The sequence below is a fragment of the Strongyloides ratti genome, scaffold srae_chrx_scaffold0000002, assembly GCF_001040885.1.
Source record: "Strongyloides ratti genome assembly S_ratti_ED321, scaffold srae_chrx_scaffold0000002".
NCBI classification, from domain to species: domain Eukaryota; kingdom Metazoa; phylum Nematoda; class Chromadorea; order Rhabditida; family Strongyloididae; genus Strongyloides; species Strongyloides ratti.
Window position 1 is genome coordinate 961,550 of NW_020171510.1, and position 20,854 is coordinate 982,403.

At 22.3% G+C, this 20,854-nt stretch overlaps 4 protein-coding genes across 4 annotated transcripts; 1 reads left to right on the plus strand and 3 right to left on the minus strand.

Moving 5' to 3' along the window:
• Nucleotides 1-274: 274 nt before the first annotated feature.
• Nucleotides 275-1,822, minus strand: SRAE_X000121000 (V-type proton ATPase subunit B, kidney; the record flags this gene model as incomplete). The annotated part of the gene is made up of 2 exons (XM_024646386.1): nt 275-1,677; nt 1,735-1,822. 2 exons carry the CDS (start codon nt 1,820-1,822, stop codon nt 275-277), a joined length of 1,491 nt encoding a protein of 496 aa, XP_024498673.1.
• A 1,037-nt stretch (nt 1,823-2,859) lies between these two features.
• SRAE_X000121100 (Delta-1-pyrroline-5-carboxylate synthase) lies at nt 2,860-5,254 on the minus strand (the record flags this gene model as incomplete). The annotated part of the gene is made up of 2 exons (XM_024646397.1): nt 2,860-3,119; nt 3,166-5,254. The coding sequence occupies 2 exons, from the start codon at nt 5,252-5,254 to the stop codon at nt 2,860-2,862; spliced, it is 2,349 nt and encodes a 782-aa protein (XP_024498674.1).
• Nucleotides 5,255-7,196: 1,942 nt separating this feature from the next.
• Nucleotides 7,197-7,917, plus strand: SRAE_X000121200 (Muscle-specific homeobox protein tinman; the record flags this gene model as incomplete). The annotated part of the gene is made up of 2 exons (XM_024646408.1): nt 7,197-7,428; nt 7,529-7,917. The coding sequence occupies 2 exons, from the start codon at nt 7,197-7,199 to the stop codon at nt 7,915-7,917; spliced, it is 621 nt and encodes a 206-aa protein (XP_024498675.1).
• A 5,355-nt stretch (nt 7,918-13,272) lies between these two features.
• Nucleotides 13,273-19,489, minus strand: SRAE_X000121300 (von Willebrand factor, type A domain-containing protein; the record flags this gene model as incomplete). The annotated part of the gene is made up of 2 exons (XM_024646419.1): nt 13,273-19,104; nt 19,148-19,489. The coding sequence occupies 2 exons, from the start codon at nt 19,487-19,489 to the stop codon at nt 13,273-13,275; spliced, it is 6,174 nt and encodes a 2,057-aa protein (XP_024498676.1).
• Nucleotides 19,490-20,854: the final 1,365 nt, after the last annotated feature.

A 20,854-nucleotide genomic window follows, 5' to 3' on the forward strand; every position in this document is an offset into this window, starting at 1 on the left:
AATAATAATGGTGTCAAATTTTTTTTATTGATAAACTTTTATCATAAAAAAAATATTCGTGATAAGTGAAATAAAAAGAAAGAATTTTTTTTTTGCTTTAACATTACAACTACTATCTATAACACACATGCAATAATGTAATTATGTATTATTTTTTTTTGGATTTAAATATAACTTCTACTATATAAAAATTAATAGAAAAAATTTTTTTTTTCATGTTCATTTAGACATTATATATATACGACATTATATCATCCAGCCACAGTCATTTTTTTTAATTGACAACTGATGCTTTTCTTTCATAGTATTTTTGAATTGTTGATTGTGGGATACGTTTTAACATTTCAGCTGGGAAAATTCTAAGTAATTGCCAACCAATATCAAGAGATTGGAAAATTGTACGATTATCATAATTACCTTGTGATATAAAGTTTTTCTCAAATTTACCTAAAAATTCAAGATATAACAAATCATCACTTGATAAAGCTTCTTCTCCGACGACAGCTTTCATAGCTTGAACATCTTTACCAATAGCATAACAAGCATAAAGTTGATTTGATACATCAGAATGATCTTCACGTGTCATACCTTCACCAATAGCAGATTTCATAAGACGTGAAAGTGATGGTAATACATTAATTGGTGGATAAATTTGTCTATTATGAAGTTGACGATCAACATAAATTTGTCCTTCTGTAATATATCCAGTTAAATCAGGAATTGGATGGGTAATATCATCGTTAGGCATAGATAAGATTGGAATTTGTGTAATAGAACCAGCACGTCCCTCAACACGACCAGCACGTTCATAGATAGTAGCTAAATCAGTGTACATGTAACCAGGGAAACCACGTCTACCAGGAACTTCTTCACGAGCAGCAGAAACCTCACGAAGAGCTTCAGCATATGAAGACATATCTGTTAAAACAACAAGTACATGTTTATCACATTGATATGCTAAAAATTCAGCTGTTGTTAATGCAATCTTTGGAGTAATAATTCTTTCAATAGTTGGATCATTAGCTAAATTAAGGAAAAGACATACATTTTCCATAGAACCATTTTCTTCAAAATCTTGTTTAAAGAAACGAGCATTTTCCATATTTACTCCCATAGCAGCAAAAACAATAGCAAAATTATCATCACCATCTTTTTGTTCACGTCCTGGAAGTTTTACAAGACCACTTTGTCTTACAATTTGTGCAGCAATTTCATTATGTGGAAGACCAGCAGCAGAGAAAATTGGAATTTTTTGTCCACGAGCAATACTATTCATGACATCAATAGCTGAAATACCAGTTTGAATCATTTCTTCTGGATAAGTACGACATTGTGGATTAATTGGTTGTCCTTCAATATCAAGGTAGTCTTCAGCTTGGACTGGTGGTCCTTTATCAATTGGTTTACCTGAACCATTAAAAATACGTCCTAACATATCTTCAGAGACAGGTGCTCTAAGAATATCACCAGTAAATTCACAAGTTGTATTTTTTGCGTCAATACCAGCTGTACCTTCAAATACCTGTACAACAGCTTTGTTCTTGGAAACTTCAAGAACTTTACCAGATCTTTTAGTACCATCTGGAAGGGTAAGTTGGACGACCTCAGCATATTGTGGAAATTTAACATCACCTAAAATAACTAATGGTCCATTTACACCAGTAACGGTCTTATATGCTATAAAAAAAAAAGATATCATTAGTAATTATTTATGATAAAAAAAAAAAAATTTACTTAATCTTGGTCTTGTATTATAATTTTGAATAGTAGAAGATTTAACTCCTGGAATGATATCCTTGTTGACGTCAATAGCGGTTGCCATTTTTTATTTCTACAAAATAAGATTAATAAATTTTGTCGGAAATAATTAATTATTATAGCGTCATATTATGTGACATATAAAGTAACTTATATATATTTATTTTGTCATCAGAAATATTATTAAAAAAGAATTAAAAATATATTAAATAGTAGGGAAAGAAAAAAAAATTATTGATGATGATTATCAATAGTATATATGTTAATCATATATTCTAAAAAAGTAAACTATTAGTTTATAATGACTTATATAAACTATCTATCATATATTATATTAATATAAATATAATATAATATATATATATATAAATAAAAGTTAAATAATAAAAATGAGGTATGAAAATATTTCCTTGTTAAGGCTTTTATTATACTATGATAGTAGATTGTTAATTTTTATATTACAACCAATTTTCAGTCATCGAACAAAAGTTGGTCGATCCTTCTCTCTTTTCCAAAATGTTCATTCTCTCATCAAAACTAATATTTGGTCTTTTATCTTTGTTAAAATAAAATCGTGTTGAGAAATATATATATATATATGTACCTTTAAAATAATTTTATATTATAGATCAAGAAAATTGTATATCTTTAATTATTGATAATGATAAAATATGATAATAATATATTATAATAATATCATATGATTACTTGATAAATAATAATAAATTGTATAAAGTAAAAGAAACATGATATTTAATAAAAATAACAAATATATTATTGAAATATTTTTATAGGACAATTTTTCTTGTAATTTAATAAAAGTTAACATTTTAAAATGTTATATATAATAACATTTATATAAAATGAGAAACTAGTTGAAAATAAAAAAAAAAAAAGTAGTTGTTCAATATATTGATATTAAAATATATTATATTATTTTATTTTGTTATGCAATTATTTTTATTAAATGTGATATAAAGAAAGAAAAATTATAATTAATTTAAATCTTTATTACGACAAGATTAAATGACAAAAATAAATTAAAAAAATATTAATTCTGTTAAATTAGCATAAAAAAAAAAGTTAATTTGAAATAACTTTTTAGTTTATTGGTAAAGATTTATGAGTATAAGAATATTTTCCTGTTTTAAAATCACCAACAGTATGTCCATTACCTGATAATGTCCATTTTGTTGTTAATAATCCTTCAACACCAACTGGTCCTCGTGCATGTATTTTTCCTGTACTTATACCAACTTCAGCACCTAATCCAAATCTATATCCATCAGCAAAACGTGTTGAAGCATTGAAAAAGGCACATGCAGAATCAACACCATTTAAAAATTGTTTTGCAGTTTTAGCTAAAAAATAGTAAATTTTTTTATAAATTATTACAATATTACTTACCATTATTAGTTACAATTGAATCAGTATGACCACTACCATATCTATGAATATGTGATATTGCTTCATCTAAACTATCAACAACTTCAAGAGTACATTCTAATTTACCATATTCAAATTTAAGTGATTCTGCTGCTGGTGGACCAAATTTGAGAAGTGATTGTAATTTTGGTCCAGCATGTAATTTTACACCTTCACTTTTAAGCATTCCACAAAGTTGATCAAATAGTTTACCAGTAATATGATCTCTATGGATAAGAATTGTTTCAACAGCATTACAAGCAGCTGGATAGTCACATTTGGAATCTTTAACAATATTCAATGCCATATTTTCATCACATTCTTTGTCAACATAAATGTGACAAATTCCTTCAGCATGTCCAAGAACTGGTATACCTTTACTTTGTTCTTGCATTTTTCTAACCATTTCGGATGATCCACGTGGAATAACAAGATCAACAAATTCATTTAATTGTAAAAGATCAGCAACATCTTCCCTTGATCTGATAAGTGTTACAGCATCACGTAATTCAAAACTATGTTTTCCAAGAACATCTTGAACTAATGAATGAAGGAAACGATTAGATTCATCAGCTTCTTTTCCACCTTTTAATAATAATGAATTACCAGAAGCCATAGCTAAAGCAGCAACTTGTGGAAGGCAATCAGGACGTGATTCAAAAATAACTAATAAACTACCAATTGGAACTGTTTTTTGTTCTAATATAAGACCATTTGTCAATTCAGTTCTTTTTAAAACTTTTCCAATAAGTGTTTTAGCTGAATCAGCAATCATATTTAAACCAGCATTAAGATCAGCTATCTTAGCATGATTTAATCTTAATCTATTTAATAATGCTGGTTCTAATTCATTTTGTTGAGCATTATGAATATCAAGTCTATTAGCTTCAAGAATAAGATTTTCATTTTCAATTAATGAATCAGATAATTTTCTAACAAGTTCACTTCTTTCTTCATTAGATAATCCTTGTAAAACACGTCCACTTTCTTTGGTTACAGAAGCAACCTCTTCTATTGGTGGACCTTCATCGTTTCCACCACGGCAAAATAATGTTCCAACTTTTTTACCATAAACAGCAGATGTTATAGCATTATTTAAACTTCCATTAGTAATTATTGTTGATACACCATTTTTCATTGCGTTAACACAAGCAGATACTTTTGCTTCCATACCACCAGTACCAAATTTAGAATTTTCACCAAAAACAACATCACCAGATGCTTGAAGATGATATGTACTTAATAATCTTGAACCTTCCATATCTGGTGGTCCAGTATAAACACCATTAACATTTGACAATATAATCATAAGATCAGCACTAATTTCAGAACTAAGAGCAGAAGCAAGTGAATCATTATCACTTATATGCATATTAAGTTTTGGATCAGGAGCTACAGCATCATTAGCATTAATAATTGGAATAATATTAAGATTAAGAAGTGATTCAATAGTTGCTCTAAGATTTTTTCTTCTTTGTGGATCATCAATATCTGGTTTAGTTAATAAAACTTGCGCAACAGTAATACCATATTGTTGAAAAAGTTGTTCATATAATGACATTAAACCAGGCATTCCAGAAGCAGCACAAGCTCTTTTATCAGCATTAATACCTGCAGGTCCACGTAATGTTTGTCTCATTGACATTGACATAACTAATTCATGTCTAAGTTTTTGACGACCAAAAGCAACAGCACCGGAGGATACAAATAACATTTGTCTACCAGATAATTGTAATTCAGCAACTTGTTCAACAATTGAAGCTAATCTTCCTAATGCTAAACCACTTTCATCTTCACGAGTTATTACAGCACTTCCAAGTTTAACAACAATTCTTTTAGCTTTTATAAGATCAGATCTATTATTAATATTTCTATGTTGATGTTTCATTTCAGTAGTATCAAAAATTCCATCAGCAGAACGTAAACCAAGTTCAGAAAGTCCCATTAAATGACCAGCTTCATCACTAACAACAGCAGGTACAGCAGTTTGAACAAGAAGTCGATCAGTTTTAGTTTTAATGCCTCTTATAGAAGGTAATTTAGCCGCTTGTTTGAATGTAAAGCGAAACATTATATATTTTTAATCTTAAACAAATTAAAGAAAATGATCAATTTAATAAAAATAACCAATATATATATATATATGAAAATTTAGAAGAAAATAGTATAATTATAATGATAATTGGATATTATATAAGTATATATATACATATATCATTCCTATTTTTTTATTATTGAAAGTAATTTCGAAATTCTTATATAATTAATTGTTTACTTCTCAAAACAAGAAAGTAATTTATATAAAAATTAGATAAATACTTGTTTTAGAATATTAAGTATATTCATAAATATCCTTAATAGTTGTATTTAAAAAAAAAGAAAATTTAAATATAAATTAAGATATAATGTTTTTATAAATGGTAATATCTTTACTTTTATAATAAAATTTATATGCTATCAAAAAATTTACAATCAACATGTTTCGTCAAAACAATGCCCTATATGGTCAATTATAAGATTCTCTTATCAATATGTCAATGTTTTCAAGCAAGATAGTGTCAACAAACTGTTTTAAATCGTAATAAATGAAAGGTAAAATAGATAATTTGAAAAATGGCCTTTTAGAAATATATTGATAAAAATATGATGCTTATATAAATAAAAACGATATGCGTAATATAATATTAATATAAAAATTTTGTTACATTATCGTTACTTATAAGTAAATTATTATATCTTTACCTAAATACATTGTACTTTTGTTCTTATCATAGAACATTTAATAAATTAAATTATAACATATATAAATGTAAAATGTATCTTTGTAGTATATCAAAAAATGTATAAAATTAATAATAATTGAAGTTTGATAACTGTAATATTATTCTATAAATAGTAAAAGAACTTTTTCATGTGAACAATTGTTGGTAATTGACATAAATTATTAATATTAATTAATCAAAAAAGATTTTCTTTCCATAATTTATAATACACGTGAATAGGTAAAAATTATTTTAAATTTTTTCTAATAATATTTTTATATCATGTTTATTAAATGTTAAAATTTTACTTATTATCTTATCATAGATAACATTACCAAATAAAAATTATTAATTTCATTTTTGTGTTATAAACCAGCTACACTTTTTTTATTTAAATTGTTTTATAAAATTAATATTTGCTTAAAGCAGATGTTTAAAGTAAAAAACGCTTTACTAATTCAAGAACATTTTATGTAATTATAAAGTAATTAAGATGTTTTGTAATTATATATCATGATACTTCACCGATTTCGGCAACTGTTTTATTATCTATTAAAAATTATAAAAAAATTTTTTTAAAAGAAAAAGCATCAATTAAATATGATGTTGTTTACATAATAAAGAATATATAATCAAAATATAAAAAATAAATTTTATAAAATATTTAGATATCTATTGATAGATAAATTAATGCCGTATCATCATATCTGTTTTCACAGTCTTTAATTGTTATATAAACTAACAGTAGAAATTTATCCAATTATTTACATAAGTATATTTAGTTTCTATCACATTAAAAAGTATGAATTTTCAATTAAAAAGTTATCACATTGTCAATATCCCTAATTTATCAAAATTATATATATAGCTTATATATATATATTTCTTTAATTTTTCTCTATTTTTATTCATACTTATTCATGGAAACATCATCAAATCTTTTTGTAATAAAAAGACTTAAGGATTACAAAAAGATAAACAAGAGATAATTGAAGTGCCCTTAATGGTCCCACTAATATATATATATATATATATATAATAAATGTTTAAAGATTTTATACTGTTATTTAATATGACTTTTAAAGTTTTTAAATGTCTCCTCCTAGAAAATGAATAAGTTTAAAAGATTTTTCATAGCATTTTTATTTTATTAATTCATATAAATCACAATAAATATTTTATTCATATAAATATTACTATTACATAACCAATTTATTTTTATATATTTTAATTAGTTAATAATATAGTAATATGGAAACTATTAGTTGTCCATTTAATATACAAAGATTCTTGTCACAAGCTTTTGTTGTTGATCAATCATTACTTGATAAACAAATATCATCAAATATTATATCTTCAAATATCTCATCAAAAGAACATACTAATAATAATAATAATATAAAAGAATGTAATGAAAAAAAATCATATCCACCTAATCTTTGGGAGGGAAATTTTTTTAAACCAATAACATCTACATCTAATAGTAAGTTTTTTCTTTTTTTTTTTAAAATAATAAAAAGAAAAATTTTATTATTACATAAATGTTATGTTTTTTTACCTAATATTAAAATTTTTATTTTAAGATCAATGGCAATCTAAAAAAAATTATATTTTACCTACAAAAGGAATATCATTAAATGATGACAACAAAACACAAAGTAACGATTCAAAGATTCATTTACGATCTCAACAAAGCAAAAGGAAACCCAGAGTTTTATTTACGCATACTCAGGTAATGCGTTTAGAGGAAAAATTTAAGCAACAAAAATATGTTAATTCATCTGAAAGAGAGGAACTTGCAATTGCACTTGGATTAACACCAACACAAATAAAAATATGGTTTCAAAATCGTAGATATAAATGTAAAAGAGTTGACCAGGATCAGGCTTTAATGATAACAAGTCAAATGCAAATGCCAACAAATTCTTTATATGATATAAGGTTATTTGGTTTAAACAGTTTTTATAGATAAGAAAGAAATAAAGATAAAATCTTATTTAAATATTAATTATTATTGTTGTCGCTTATTTTATCATTTTTTACATTATACCTGATTAAGTCGTGAAAATAAAAAAGGATAAAAAAAAAGTTTCTAATTGTTAAATGATAACATTTATTTGAGAAAAAAAATTGTTTATAAAGACAGATAATTATTACAATAAAATTTAATTATAATTTTTTGATAAAAAATCTAATAACAACATTTATATTAAAAGTTAAATTTACTTTTAATTTTAATTCTTATTAATTATACTAGATTTTATTCAAAATACATTTTATTTAAAATAATTTTTAAGTAAAACACAATGAAAATATAAGTACAATTGTTAAATGATGTATTTTCACATATATTTCTATTATATATATTATAATAAATTATGTTTATAATTTTACAAAATAAATTATCCTTTGTTAATACCAATTAATAAAATAAACACGTAAACAAATTATAATTATTAATTTCTTTTGTATTATACATTATTTAAATAAAATAATTTTTCTTATTATTTTTTTAAATTATATAATTTTTTTTTGTATTATTAAAAAAAATAATTTTATTTGTAAAATTAATATATTTATTTTTTGTTACTAATAATATTTTTTTTTAGATAAAAGTAACGATGGAGCTAAATTTTTTAATTTATTTTATGTTTATATGGAAACATCAATTCATAGAGTAATTTATGCAAAAATATTATTTAAAATTATGAAATAAATTATTATTTATAATTGTAAGAAAGTTCTTTATTTATTAATTTTAATTTAATGCTATTTTTGTTTAAAAGAATTATTAATAATTGTCCTGTTATTTTATAATATTTAAAATTAAAAAAGATAAAATATTTATATATATAAGAACCTTGACATTTAATTATTCCATATTATATTCATTAGAAAATTGTTTGATATTTAAGGTTTTTATAATAAATTATGAATAAATGGCTTTTCAAGATTATATGTTAATTAATCCTTTGGTTATAATTATTTTTTAAACAGTTAATGTTATTATTAATTAATAAACTACGGTATTTTAGTGAGGAAAAAGAGAATTATGATGTTGATGAAGAAGAGGTCTTTTTAAATGGTTGTTAATTTTATACAACATATAATTAGTTTTATTTTTGAAGAAAAATTATATCATATAATGTTTGTAATTAGACTTTCATCAACAAGTATTATCTTTTATTTTGGTGAGTTTTAAAATATAAGTACTATAATTATATCTATTTAATATTTTGAAAAAAAAAAAACAAAGTCTAATTTTATATAATTCTTTAATCAGGAAAAAAAAAAGAAAAAAGATATTTTTATCATATTTTAGTTGATAACAAAAATATTCTTTACAAAAAGCAATTGGCATTCACCGCGTGCCTTAGTGATATAAGACTCTTCTAAAGTCACGGATGAAAGCGAATTGCAAGTTTGATTGTAACATTTTGTTATCATACACAAATTTTATTAGCTTTATTCCCTTTTTCTTATTTCTCAGTAGAATATTCTTTTTAGGTATCTTTAATATTTTTTTTTTATAATAAAAATATTCAAAAAAAATTTTTTATTTCTTTTTTTTTTTTTTAAAAGAATAATTTAGTAAATTATATAAAACTCACTACACATATAAAACTTTTTATATAATGACGTTAAACTTACCATAAAAATATTAAAAATGGCATGTTAGTAAGCATGTTTTTATTTGTGATTATATGATAAGAGTAAAATAAAAATTTTAAACTATCCACTTTTAGTTACCGCTTCTGGGTTTATATTAAACATGAATATGTATGTACATTATTTATATTAATGTATTTATAAAAGTTCTCTCAAATATATATATATATAGATATAGATATATCAGATAAAAAAGAAGACAAATATGAAAAAAGAGTAATGCTGATATATGTTTATATATATGAGAAAGAATCCACAAAATGTAGTAGTTAAATGATGACAAAATGTTACATATAAGTATAAAAGAATACCAAATATATATATATATATTTTAAGAAAATGGATTCAAAATATTATAATAAAAAAAAAAGAAAAATGAAATTTTTCTCATCTTTTTTACCCCCTCAACTGACATGTGTAAATAGTTGTTGATAATAATTTGCCAAAAAAATTATTTAAACATGCATTTGTGTGGGAAAAAAATGTGAAGAGAATAAATATTATTTTCTTCTTTTTTGTGATGGTGATAATGATAATTTGTGACAAAAGATGGATATAAATGATAATAAAATAAATTTCATTTTAAAATTATATAAATTTTGACAAATATAACATCAATTTATGATAATTTATTTTATTTTAACATTTTTTTAGTTTTTTTTATAAAATTTTATATATGAAAATGACAAAATGCTTATGGTAGCTTTTTAAAAAAAAAAAATAATTATGGTATTTATTAAAAAAAATTAAAAGTAGTATAAAATTTTAATATTTATATAAAATATTAAAAATTTCTATTATTTTTTTTTTATTTATTTTTTGTTAAACTTACTGATAGAAAATGTTGTGGTGATATATTTATATATGTCGATAACGGCAAACTAAAGTTTATATTTTAATAACCAAATAAATAAATAATTTTAAGAATAATAATATATATATATATATATATTGTTGAACGATTTATTATTCATTTTACGGTTCTATAAAATGGCACAAAATTCAATGTACATTTTCAAGTTATTCTGAAACCTTATATAGCATTAGTCTTCATAAAAACCCCTCCTTGTTACGCCTTTAAATTATCCTTTATCTATGTCATAGTACTAGGAGAAATATAGAAAAGCATGATGTAGAGATGGTAAACAAGGGAAAGAAAAAGTACATATATAAAATAAGTATAAATATATATATATATATATATATATACATCCTTTATATATAATTTATATATGATTTTTAAAGGAATATATAATCGTTAGATGGAGTAAGGAAGAGACTAACAACAGAGATTTTTAAAACAGGAGAAATGAGATTAAAATGGAGAATTTATATATGTCTACTTTACTAATATATATATAAAGAAAAAGATGTATATTTGATAACAAAAAAAAAAAAATAAGAAAAGAACTTGTAAAACACTATGTTTCTATATATTATTTAAATATTAAACAAACTTTGGACAGATGTTGATAATGAAGAACTATAAAAAGGCATAATTTGTATGAATATATATTTACTTATACATTAAATTGATAAAAAGAAAATATATAAATTTAATGAAAACACTTCTTCCTGACTCTCCAAAACTTAATTAAAAGTTGTTTTAAAGAGGAATAGAATATGGATGATGTTTGGATGTATATTTAAGTCTCATAAACTTTTTCTAAATAGAGAACTATGTTTTGAATATAAGATGTATATATTGTATAAAATGTATCCAATGTGCATGACAAAAATTGTCCTATAATGTGAACATGAATATATGTATATGGATGTCTATTTATATTTAATTCAAAAGAAAAAAAGACACATAGACAAACTGAAATGGCAGATGTTGGCAAAAATTTGACGGCATCTCTTAACATATTTTCTAAAAATGTTCCAAGCAGGTGGTCAAGATTTTAATCATCTTTATGTACAAAGAGAGAATAATAGACATGCATTATAACATTTTCATCTGTATAGATCTTCTTTATTTTTTAATATATAATATTATTATCTATAGATTAAATTATCTCATTAATCTTACTATATATTTTGTAGGTAAAAAATTCATTACATTAATATATATATATATATATATTTTTTTTTAATATATAAATGAAATATAACCAAATAAAATCATTAAAAAAGACATGAAGAAATTTAATAAACATAAAATTATTTATTTGTTATCTTGTAATAAAAGATTAATTAATAGTTATCATTAACTTCAACTGTAATGTTAATTAAAAAAAGATATTATATTTTTTAATTAAAAAATAAAATTACTTAATTTTAAAAGTATATGAATATAAAAGTAACGCTTAAATGATATAAATTTTCCATCTTCTTACATATTTTAATCATATGTAATTAACTTTTTAAATGAAGACTACTTATACATTCTCTTCATAAAGTAAACTATGACCAATCATGATATTTTAATTATCTCTTTTTTAAATATATAATAATTTATTTTTATACAAAAATAAATGAAAAATTCATAAAAGAAAAGTATTGTTATTATGATAAAATATCTTATTTATAAAAATGAAATCTTTTTATAAAATTTTAAACTTTTTTATCCATTATAACTAAAAAAAAAAATTCGTTTATTTTTGTTAAGAAAATAATCTTTTGACGACGTCAATCATTTAAATATAGAAATTATTTTCTTTTTATATATTTACCTTTTAAAGTTTTCTTTTTTTTCTAAAACTTTATATTTTAAATACCATAGTAACATAAAAAAAAGAAATGTCTTACTTTATATGTATATATATATATTTGTATATATATATATATATTATTTTAAAAATAAAATACATTCTTTGTTAATTTAAGAAATAGTGAGAAGATTATCCAAAAGTTGTTAATGTATATGATATATAATTTAAATCTATAAATAATCAAAAACGAAAAGATATCATTTTAATAAATTAATAATACAAAAGAAGGAAAAGTAATTAAAAAGACTTCTTTATTAATTAAGTGAAAATTAAGTATAAAAAGATACTTTAAGTAGTCTATAATCCTTATGTTGCGTGTTATAAAAATTTTTTTTTTGTTTCATTTAGAAAATGTGTCAAAGAAATTATAAATTGATACATATATAAAACGAAAATACTTATTTATATCTAACAAAAAGAAAGTAAAAAAAAAATGAATGTCTTTTTTTTCACTTTTTTTATAATAATATACAAAAAGTTTTCTACATTTAAAAATGATATCAAATATATATATTTTCTTTAAGTTATCATTAAGTTACAAATTTTTTTAAAATTTTTTCTTATTATTATAGAATGTTTTTCTATAACAGGTAAAAAAAAAATTTTTTTTTAAAAGTTATTTAAATAATACTAATTTAATAAAAACGGACGTGTATTTGATAAAAATGTATATCAAACCATACTTAACTTATCAAAATATTAAAAAAAAAATTTTTTTTATAAAAACAAATATCATATATAAATATTTTTAAAAAATAATTTTATTCTTTATAAATATAATAAAAAAGATAATAATTAATTTATGATAAAAATAATTTGAAATAACTTAATATAAATATTAAATAAAATAAGATAATTAAAGATTAATTAATTAAAAAAGACGACAAAAAAAAAGACTAATTCTTGCATTTTAATTTTTTTTTTGCTTTAAATTAATGAAAATTTCAATGACCAATGGTTAATGAGCGTTTTCTTTTTTTATTACAATAGATATAGTTAATTAAAAAGTCACTAACTACATCATTATTGTCATTTGACCAAGTAAGAATATTTTTTCCATTTAATTGTTTTAATAGTAATGGATCTGTATTATCAAGAATAATAAAGTTAAGATAATCATTATTATGATTAATAATATCAGCATAATATTTTGCTGTTGTAATGTCAGTAGATGTTAAATTTGATATAAAAATGAAGTAATTTTTTATCAAATTTGTATCGTAATTAAAGAAGTATTCAGATGTTAATTGTTCCAACAAATTAGTTAAATTATTTCCATTGCCATAATTTTTTTGCATTTTAGAAGATAATTTTAAATTAAAGTTATCTGAATTTGTTGCTTCATTAAAATTAACACCAACTTCTGGATATTGATTATATGTTGCAACAGCTATTCTTTCAAAATGATTAAAATCTTCATCAATAATATAATTTTTTGTAAATAAATCTAATTGTTTTTGATATAAATCATCATCTAACATATCACTAGATGTTGTGACAGCAAATATTAAAGAACTTTTACATGGTACATAATAAGATGGTTTAACAATTGGTGGTGTTTTTGTTGTTGATACAATTTCAGGATCACATATACTATTTTGATTAATAAATTTCATTAATTGTGAAATTGGGCAATTAGCAAAGTCCCAAACATAAATATTTTTTAATGGTGTTAAATTAATAAGATCTCTTTTAGTTACATATGTTCCTACAATAATAAAGTAAAGATTTCCTTTATCATTTAAACTTTTTGCATTTGTGACTGCATTTTGAAGATCATTTTGATCTTTTGTTCCAATAAATACAAATGTTGAAATTTTATTTGAAGTTGAGGAAGCAACTAAATTTAAGTTATATAAATTATTTGTCAAATTTGTTCCTGGTTGTTGTGTTGATTGTTTGATAAAATCATTAAATTGTGTTGAATCTTTTAATGTTCCAAAATTTTGTACTGTCAAAGAGGATGAATATAAACTAAGTGCAACACGACTATAATCACTAATCATAGTAGTAATATTATTTATGATAACATTTTTTTCATAATTAAATTCATCTATAAATAATGTATCATTTGAGTTATCAATTGAAATTATAAGATCACAAAGATTTGGTTTTGGTGTAACACTTGCTGTAGTAGTTGGTATTACAGTAGGTGTTACTGTAGCTGGTGGACAGTAACATGAACGTGTTAACTTAATAAAATTTAAAAGTTGTTCAGCGGTACATGTTGCAATTTCCCATTCAAAAATATTTGATGATGGAACAAGTTGTTGAAGAACTTGAGGTTTAATTGCTGTTCCAAGAATAATAAAATTAAGTGATCCTCTACTACTAATATAATGAGCATCTTGTACAGATAATGGTATTGTTGTATCATTATTAGATATAAAAATATAAGTTGATATAGGCTTTAAATCTCCAGGTGGATTATAATTTTTAAGATATCCTGATAATGTTGACAAAAGTAAACTTAAATTTGATCCACTTTGTCTAAAATTTTTACTGATTACATGTAAATCCATGTCCCATTCATAAACATTATTAATTAATCCAAATTCTTTATAATTAACAGCATTACTACTCCAATAAGCAAGATCAACTGTTGCAAAATTATCAATAATAGTAGTAAGATTATTGTCAAGGAATGATATTTGAATATCAAATAAATCTTTTGATAATTTATCATTTGATACATCAACACCAACTATCAATTTAGAATCACAATTCATTTCTGATTGTGGACATGTTGGTATTGGTTGTGTTGGAGTAATTGTTGGTGATAAACAATAATCGTTACATATTCTTCCTTTATCAATAAAATGTAGTAAATCAGTAATTTGACAATCAGCACCAAGCCATACAGTAACATTTGTTTTATATAATGGATCCAATTGTTGAACTTGAATAGTACTTCCAAAAATAATAAAATTTAAGTTACCTTTTTCAAGTAATGTTTTAGATAGTAAAATAGAATTTTGAATGTCATCATCAGTAACATTAGATAAGAAGATATATGTTGATATTGGATCATTATTATTTGGTACTTGTTTATTTAATATTGTTAACAAATTTGTTAAACCATTTCCTTGTCCTTGTTTAATACTATTAACATCATTAATAAATCCTATATTATCATAAATTTTACCAAATGTAAAACTCGTATCAACAAAATTATCGTATGGTATTAATGCAATATGATCATAATTATTTTTATAAAAATTATCGCTTTGAAGGTATGCTGATAAATTTTGTGAAAAGAATAATTTTTCATAATTAAAGTAATGATCATCAATTACTACAGAAGATGCATCAAAAGCAAACATCAAATTTGAATTACATGGTTTTGTTATTGGTCTACAAGTTGTTGTTGGTGGTAATGTTATTGGTGGAATTGTTTTTGGTGGTAAAGTTTTTGGTGGTATTGTTTTTGGTGGTATTGTTGATGGTAGTGATAGCGGTGTTGTAGAACATATATTATTGCAATTAATATATTCTTGGAAAGTAGTAGTTAAATTTTTAATATCACAATCACCAAAATTATAAAATAATGGTTGTGAAGAACTTATTGATATTAAATTTGATGGATTAATATCAGTTCCAAGAATAATAAATTCAAGTCTTCCTTTATTCATTATTTGTTGAGCTAACATTCTTATTTCACTATCAATTTTTTGATTTTCAGATATAAAAACAACATAAGACATATGTTTATTTTCAGGGAATGCATTAATAAAGAATTGTAAAAGTGATGCTAAATTTGAACCAGAATGTTGAAGAAAACTAGCAACTATACTATTAAAATGTTCACGATTTTTAATAGAATTAAAATTTTGGAATTGATGTGGTTGTGAATCATAACCAACTAATGCTACTTTTGAAAAATCATAAATATATTGTGATACATTATGTTGAATTATATTTAAAGTTGATTGATATAAATTTGGAATCAAAATATCACTTGATGTATCCATAGCTATAACAATATAACATTGTGTTGGTCCATCTACACATGGTTCTGGAGTTGTTGTAGTAGTAGTTGTAATACCTGCTTTACATTTGTAATCACAAATAAAATTATCATTGAAAAATTCCAAAATAATTTCTTCACTACATTCACTAAATTGCCAAATAATACTATCAGTTTTTGTCAATTCTTTAATATCACTTAATTTTATTGCTGTACCAAGAAGAATAAAATAAAGTGAATTATTATTAGTTGAAAGTTTTTCAGCCCATATTTGTGATTCTGTTAAATCAATTTTTGTACTATCAGAAAGAAAGACAAATGTTGATGTTGGATAATTATTGTTTGGTGTAGTTGTAAATAAATTATAAAGAATATTACTTAAATTATATCCTGGACCTTGTTTAATTGATAATAAATAATTATTTAATTGATTTTTATCATAAAAATAACCAAATCCTTGTTCTTGATATTGATTATTTTTATTAATTGATGATATTGCAAGTTGATTTAAATTATAAGGAATAATTTTTGTAAGATTATTTGTAAGGAATGATATTTCTTGATCAAATAATTTTGGATATAATATATCATTTGATGAATCAACATATATACGAATATTTGAATAACATACTTTAACCATTTCTTGACATGTTGTTGTAGGTGGTGGTAAAGTTGTAGTAGTTATTCCACAATCTATATGACATACAAATCCATTATGTATTAAATCAGTAACATTATTTTCTTCACAATCTGACAAAAGCCAATTAATGATATTATCTGGTTGTAATGGACCTAATTGACTTGCATGTGGAGCAGTACCAAGTAAAATAAAATTTAATTCTCCTTTTGATTTTAACTTTTTTGCTTCACCAACAGCATTTTGAACATCATTATCATTGATTTCTGAAACAAAAATATATGTTGATATAGAATCTGGATTTAATGGTTTAAGATTGTTAAGATTTTTCATTAAATTAGTTAAACTAGATCCTTTACTTTGATTTCTACTTAACATATTTTGTAAATCTTCTAAATATTCCAAATAATTACTAATATTTCCAAAAGGATATTCTTGTATAACATTTGAACTATATGATGCTAAAGTAACACGATTGAAATCATAATTTGAAAGTAGTGTTGATAAATCGTTCTGAAGATAATTTATTTGTTTTTGGAAAAAAGAATATTCTAATACATCATTAGATGAATCAACAGCAAAAATAAGATTTGGATTACATGGTACAGTATGGGGTATACATTGAGTTGTTGTAGTTGGTGGAATTGTTGTTACGGTTGTTTTAGTTATTTTTTTAGTTGTTGTTGTTGTTGATGTTGTTGTTGTAGTTGTTGTTGAAGAACATAAAGTATTACATGTAGTAAAATTGTTAAATGCTCCAACTAAACCATCAATATTACATTCACCAAATTCAAAATAATATACTGAAGAAGCAGCAAGTGGTTGAAGATCAGACATTTTCAAATCAGTACCAAGAATTATAAAATTAAGTTTAGCTTTTGATTTAATTTGATTTGCATAATTAATCATTTCCATATCTATGGTTGGTTTTTCAGAAATAAATGTGATAAAGGATAATGGCTCATTTGCATTGTTTAATAATGATATATAAAATTGAAGTAATTTTTTAAGATCTGAGCCATAATTTCTTTTGAAATTACCAATTATTGTATTAAAGTCTGATTTAGATTGTATTGAACCAATATTATGATAATTACCTACATTAAAATCATAAGAAAGTAAACCAATTTTTTTAATATCTTGTATTTGTGTTGAAATATTTTGTTGTATTGTTTGAATTGTAACATTATAAAGATTTGATGATAAAATATCTGAAGAAGTGTCTATTGCAATAATTGTATTACATTCAACTGTTCCTGGAGTACATGGTGAAGTACATTTATTAGGACAAGCTAAATTGTTATTGAAAAATGTTATAACTGAATCTTCGTCACATACACCTAATTCCCATGTTTGAATATTAGCAAAATAAAATGGACTTAAATCACTTTGTTTAACAGCAGTTCCAAGAATAATAAAGTTCAAACTTCCTTTTTCTGCAACTTTTTTTGCTTCTTCTACTGCATTAATAACATCTAATTTATTAAATTCTGATATCATAACAAAAGTAGAAATAGGATCAGAAGAACAATTGGGTGTAATTGTTGCAAGATTGGTAAATAAATTTGTTAAATTTGATCCTGGATATTGAGTCATTGAATAAAGATCTTGTAAATATTCTTCTGTAGTTGTAATAGTTCCAAAATTATATTTTGCAGAAACATTTTCATTATATGATACTAAAGCAACATGACAATAACCATTAGAAGCAAAATTTAAACCTGATGACAAATTGTATTGAAGAAAAGTTATTTGTTTTTCAAAAAATTGATGTATTAATTTATCTGATGAAGTATCAACAGCTATTAAAACATTTGGTTTACATACTTCTGTAGTACAAGGTGTAGATGTTGTTGGTGCAATTGTTGTTGTAGTAATTATTGTTGGCATTCGAGGACATGACTGTTTATTAAAACATCCGCAATTTTGATTTGATTCTTGTGATGGATAATAATTTTTTGACATATTAACAAAACTTAATACATCAATTGAATTTTTTTGTAAAGAATTAGTAAGATCATTTAATGATGGAGAACTTTGAATATAAGTTAAAACTGTAAGCATATATACATCAGCTTTAGTTGAAACAAGACTTGAATTGTTTATTATTTGATTTAATGATATTACTTGTAATATTGATGGTGAATTACTTCCTGTTAATGAATTTTCTAACTAAAATAAATAAAAATATTATTATTGTTTTAAGTTAACAAACCGTATAAAAAGCATTCTGTGCCATTGAATTGTAATCTGCATAATAATTAGTATTTGTTAATACAAGTGTCATTAAATAGTTAATTAATAATGGTGAAGATTGTGTCAAATTTTGATCATGTAAAATATTTGATTTTTGAAATAAATCATTTTTGCTATGGATAGAAATATCAGTGTCATCTAGAACATTTAAAGAAGAAAGAGAATCAACTCTTTTTAATTTATCATTGGCATCTCTTAAACTTATTGTTCCATAAATAATAAGAAAGACACCAGTTATGAAGCATATTGCAGAAATTCCAAAAACTAATATATGTGTTCGCAAACTAATATGGTACTTCATTTTGCAATAAGCAAAGTGAACATATAAAATAAAGTTTGAAAAATGATTTTGGGACAGCAGAATATGGTTATTTAAATGAAAATATGTTACACCTATTCTTAAATGTTATCCGATTACTAATAAATTTTGTGATTAGAAATTTTGTACAATTTTTATGGTTTTAGCTAATAATTTTATTATTTATTTATGTTATCATTTAATAAAGTTCTTATATTTTCATGAAAGTTCTAAAAGTTCTGATAAAAACTTTAATAAATGTTCATTTGTTATCAATTTATATATAGTTTATTAAAATTAATATGATGTTCATTAAAATGTGTTTAAAAGAATAGTGGAACTTTTTAATATGATGATTTTAAAAATTAAATATTATAAAATTATATTTATGATTTCAATGTTATAAATATATAAATATTTTGAATATAAAATTTGATATGATTATACTTCTTTTAAATATGAAAAACAATTATTTATGATCAATAATTTATTTAAAAATCTCGTCAATTAAATAAATATTTTTAAATCAAAAACATTTAAAAATAAAGATAAGTTAAAAAAGAAATTTAAAAAAATTGTTTATATCTTTATTTATAAGCTTAATTTCATAATTATTATGCTATAATTGATATTAAGCTTTACAAACACTAAAGTTATCTTATCATATAACATAATTTTTATAATAATTAGGTGCAGCAACTAATATTGAAATTAATGATTATGGTATATTAATTATTATAGAACTTTACATATCTATTACGAATTTTAGAAAATAAGCTATACTTTAAATATAAATAAAATTTATTAATTACTTATTTGTAATCATTTACAATACTTGTACTTAAAAGTTATATTTTCAACATTTTAATATAATTCATAAATTGTAATGATTATGAACAAATAAAAAAAAATATCCATGATTAAATGTTCATATTTTATAGTATTCTTCAATATATTTAATTAAAAGATTTATAAAAATTTAAATTTCGACCATAAAAAATGATTGTTATTTTTTAATTATTTGCCTTTTTATTACTCAGATGAATCAAATTTGGTAATAATGTTTTAATTGAAAAAATTGATCTCTTAATTATGTTTTAATAGTCTACATGAAAAATTTTAACAATCATTTTATAAATAATTCATGATCTAAAAAAAACAAATTTAATAAATATTTGATATAAAACTTTTATAAAACAAAATATATAATTTTATATCCATCTAATAATTTTTTGAATTTAATAAAAGGAGGTGTAACTAAACATTGATAAAATTTATTTTTTAAGGTTTTTATCAATAAAAAAAAATAATTTTAATGCTAACATTAATCCTTATTTTTACCATTTTAAATTTATCTAAAGTCAATTT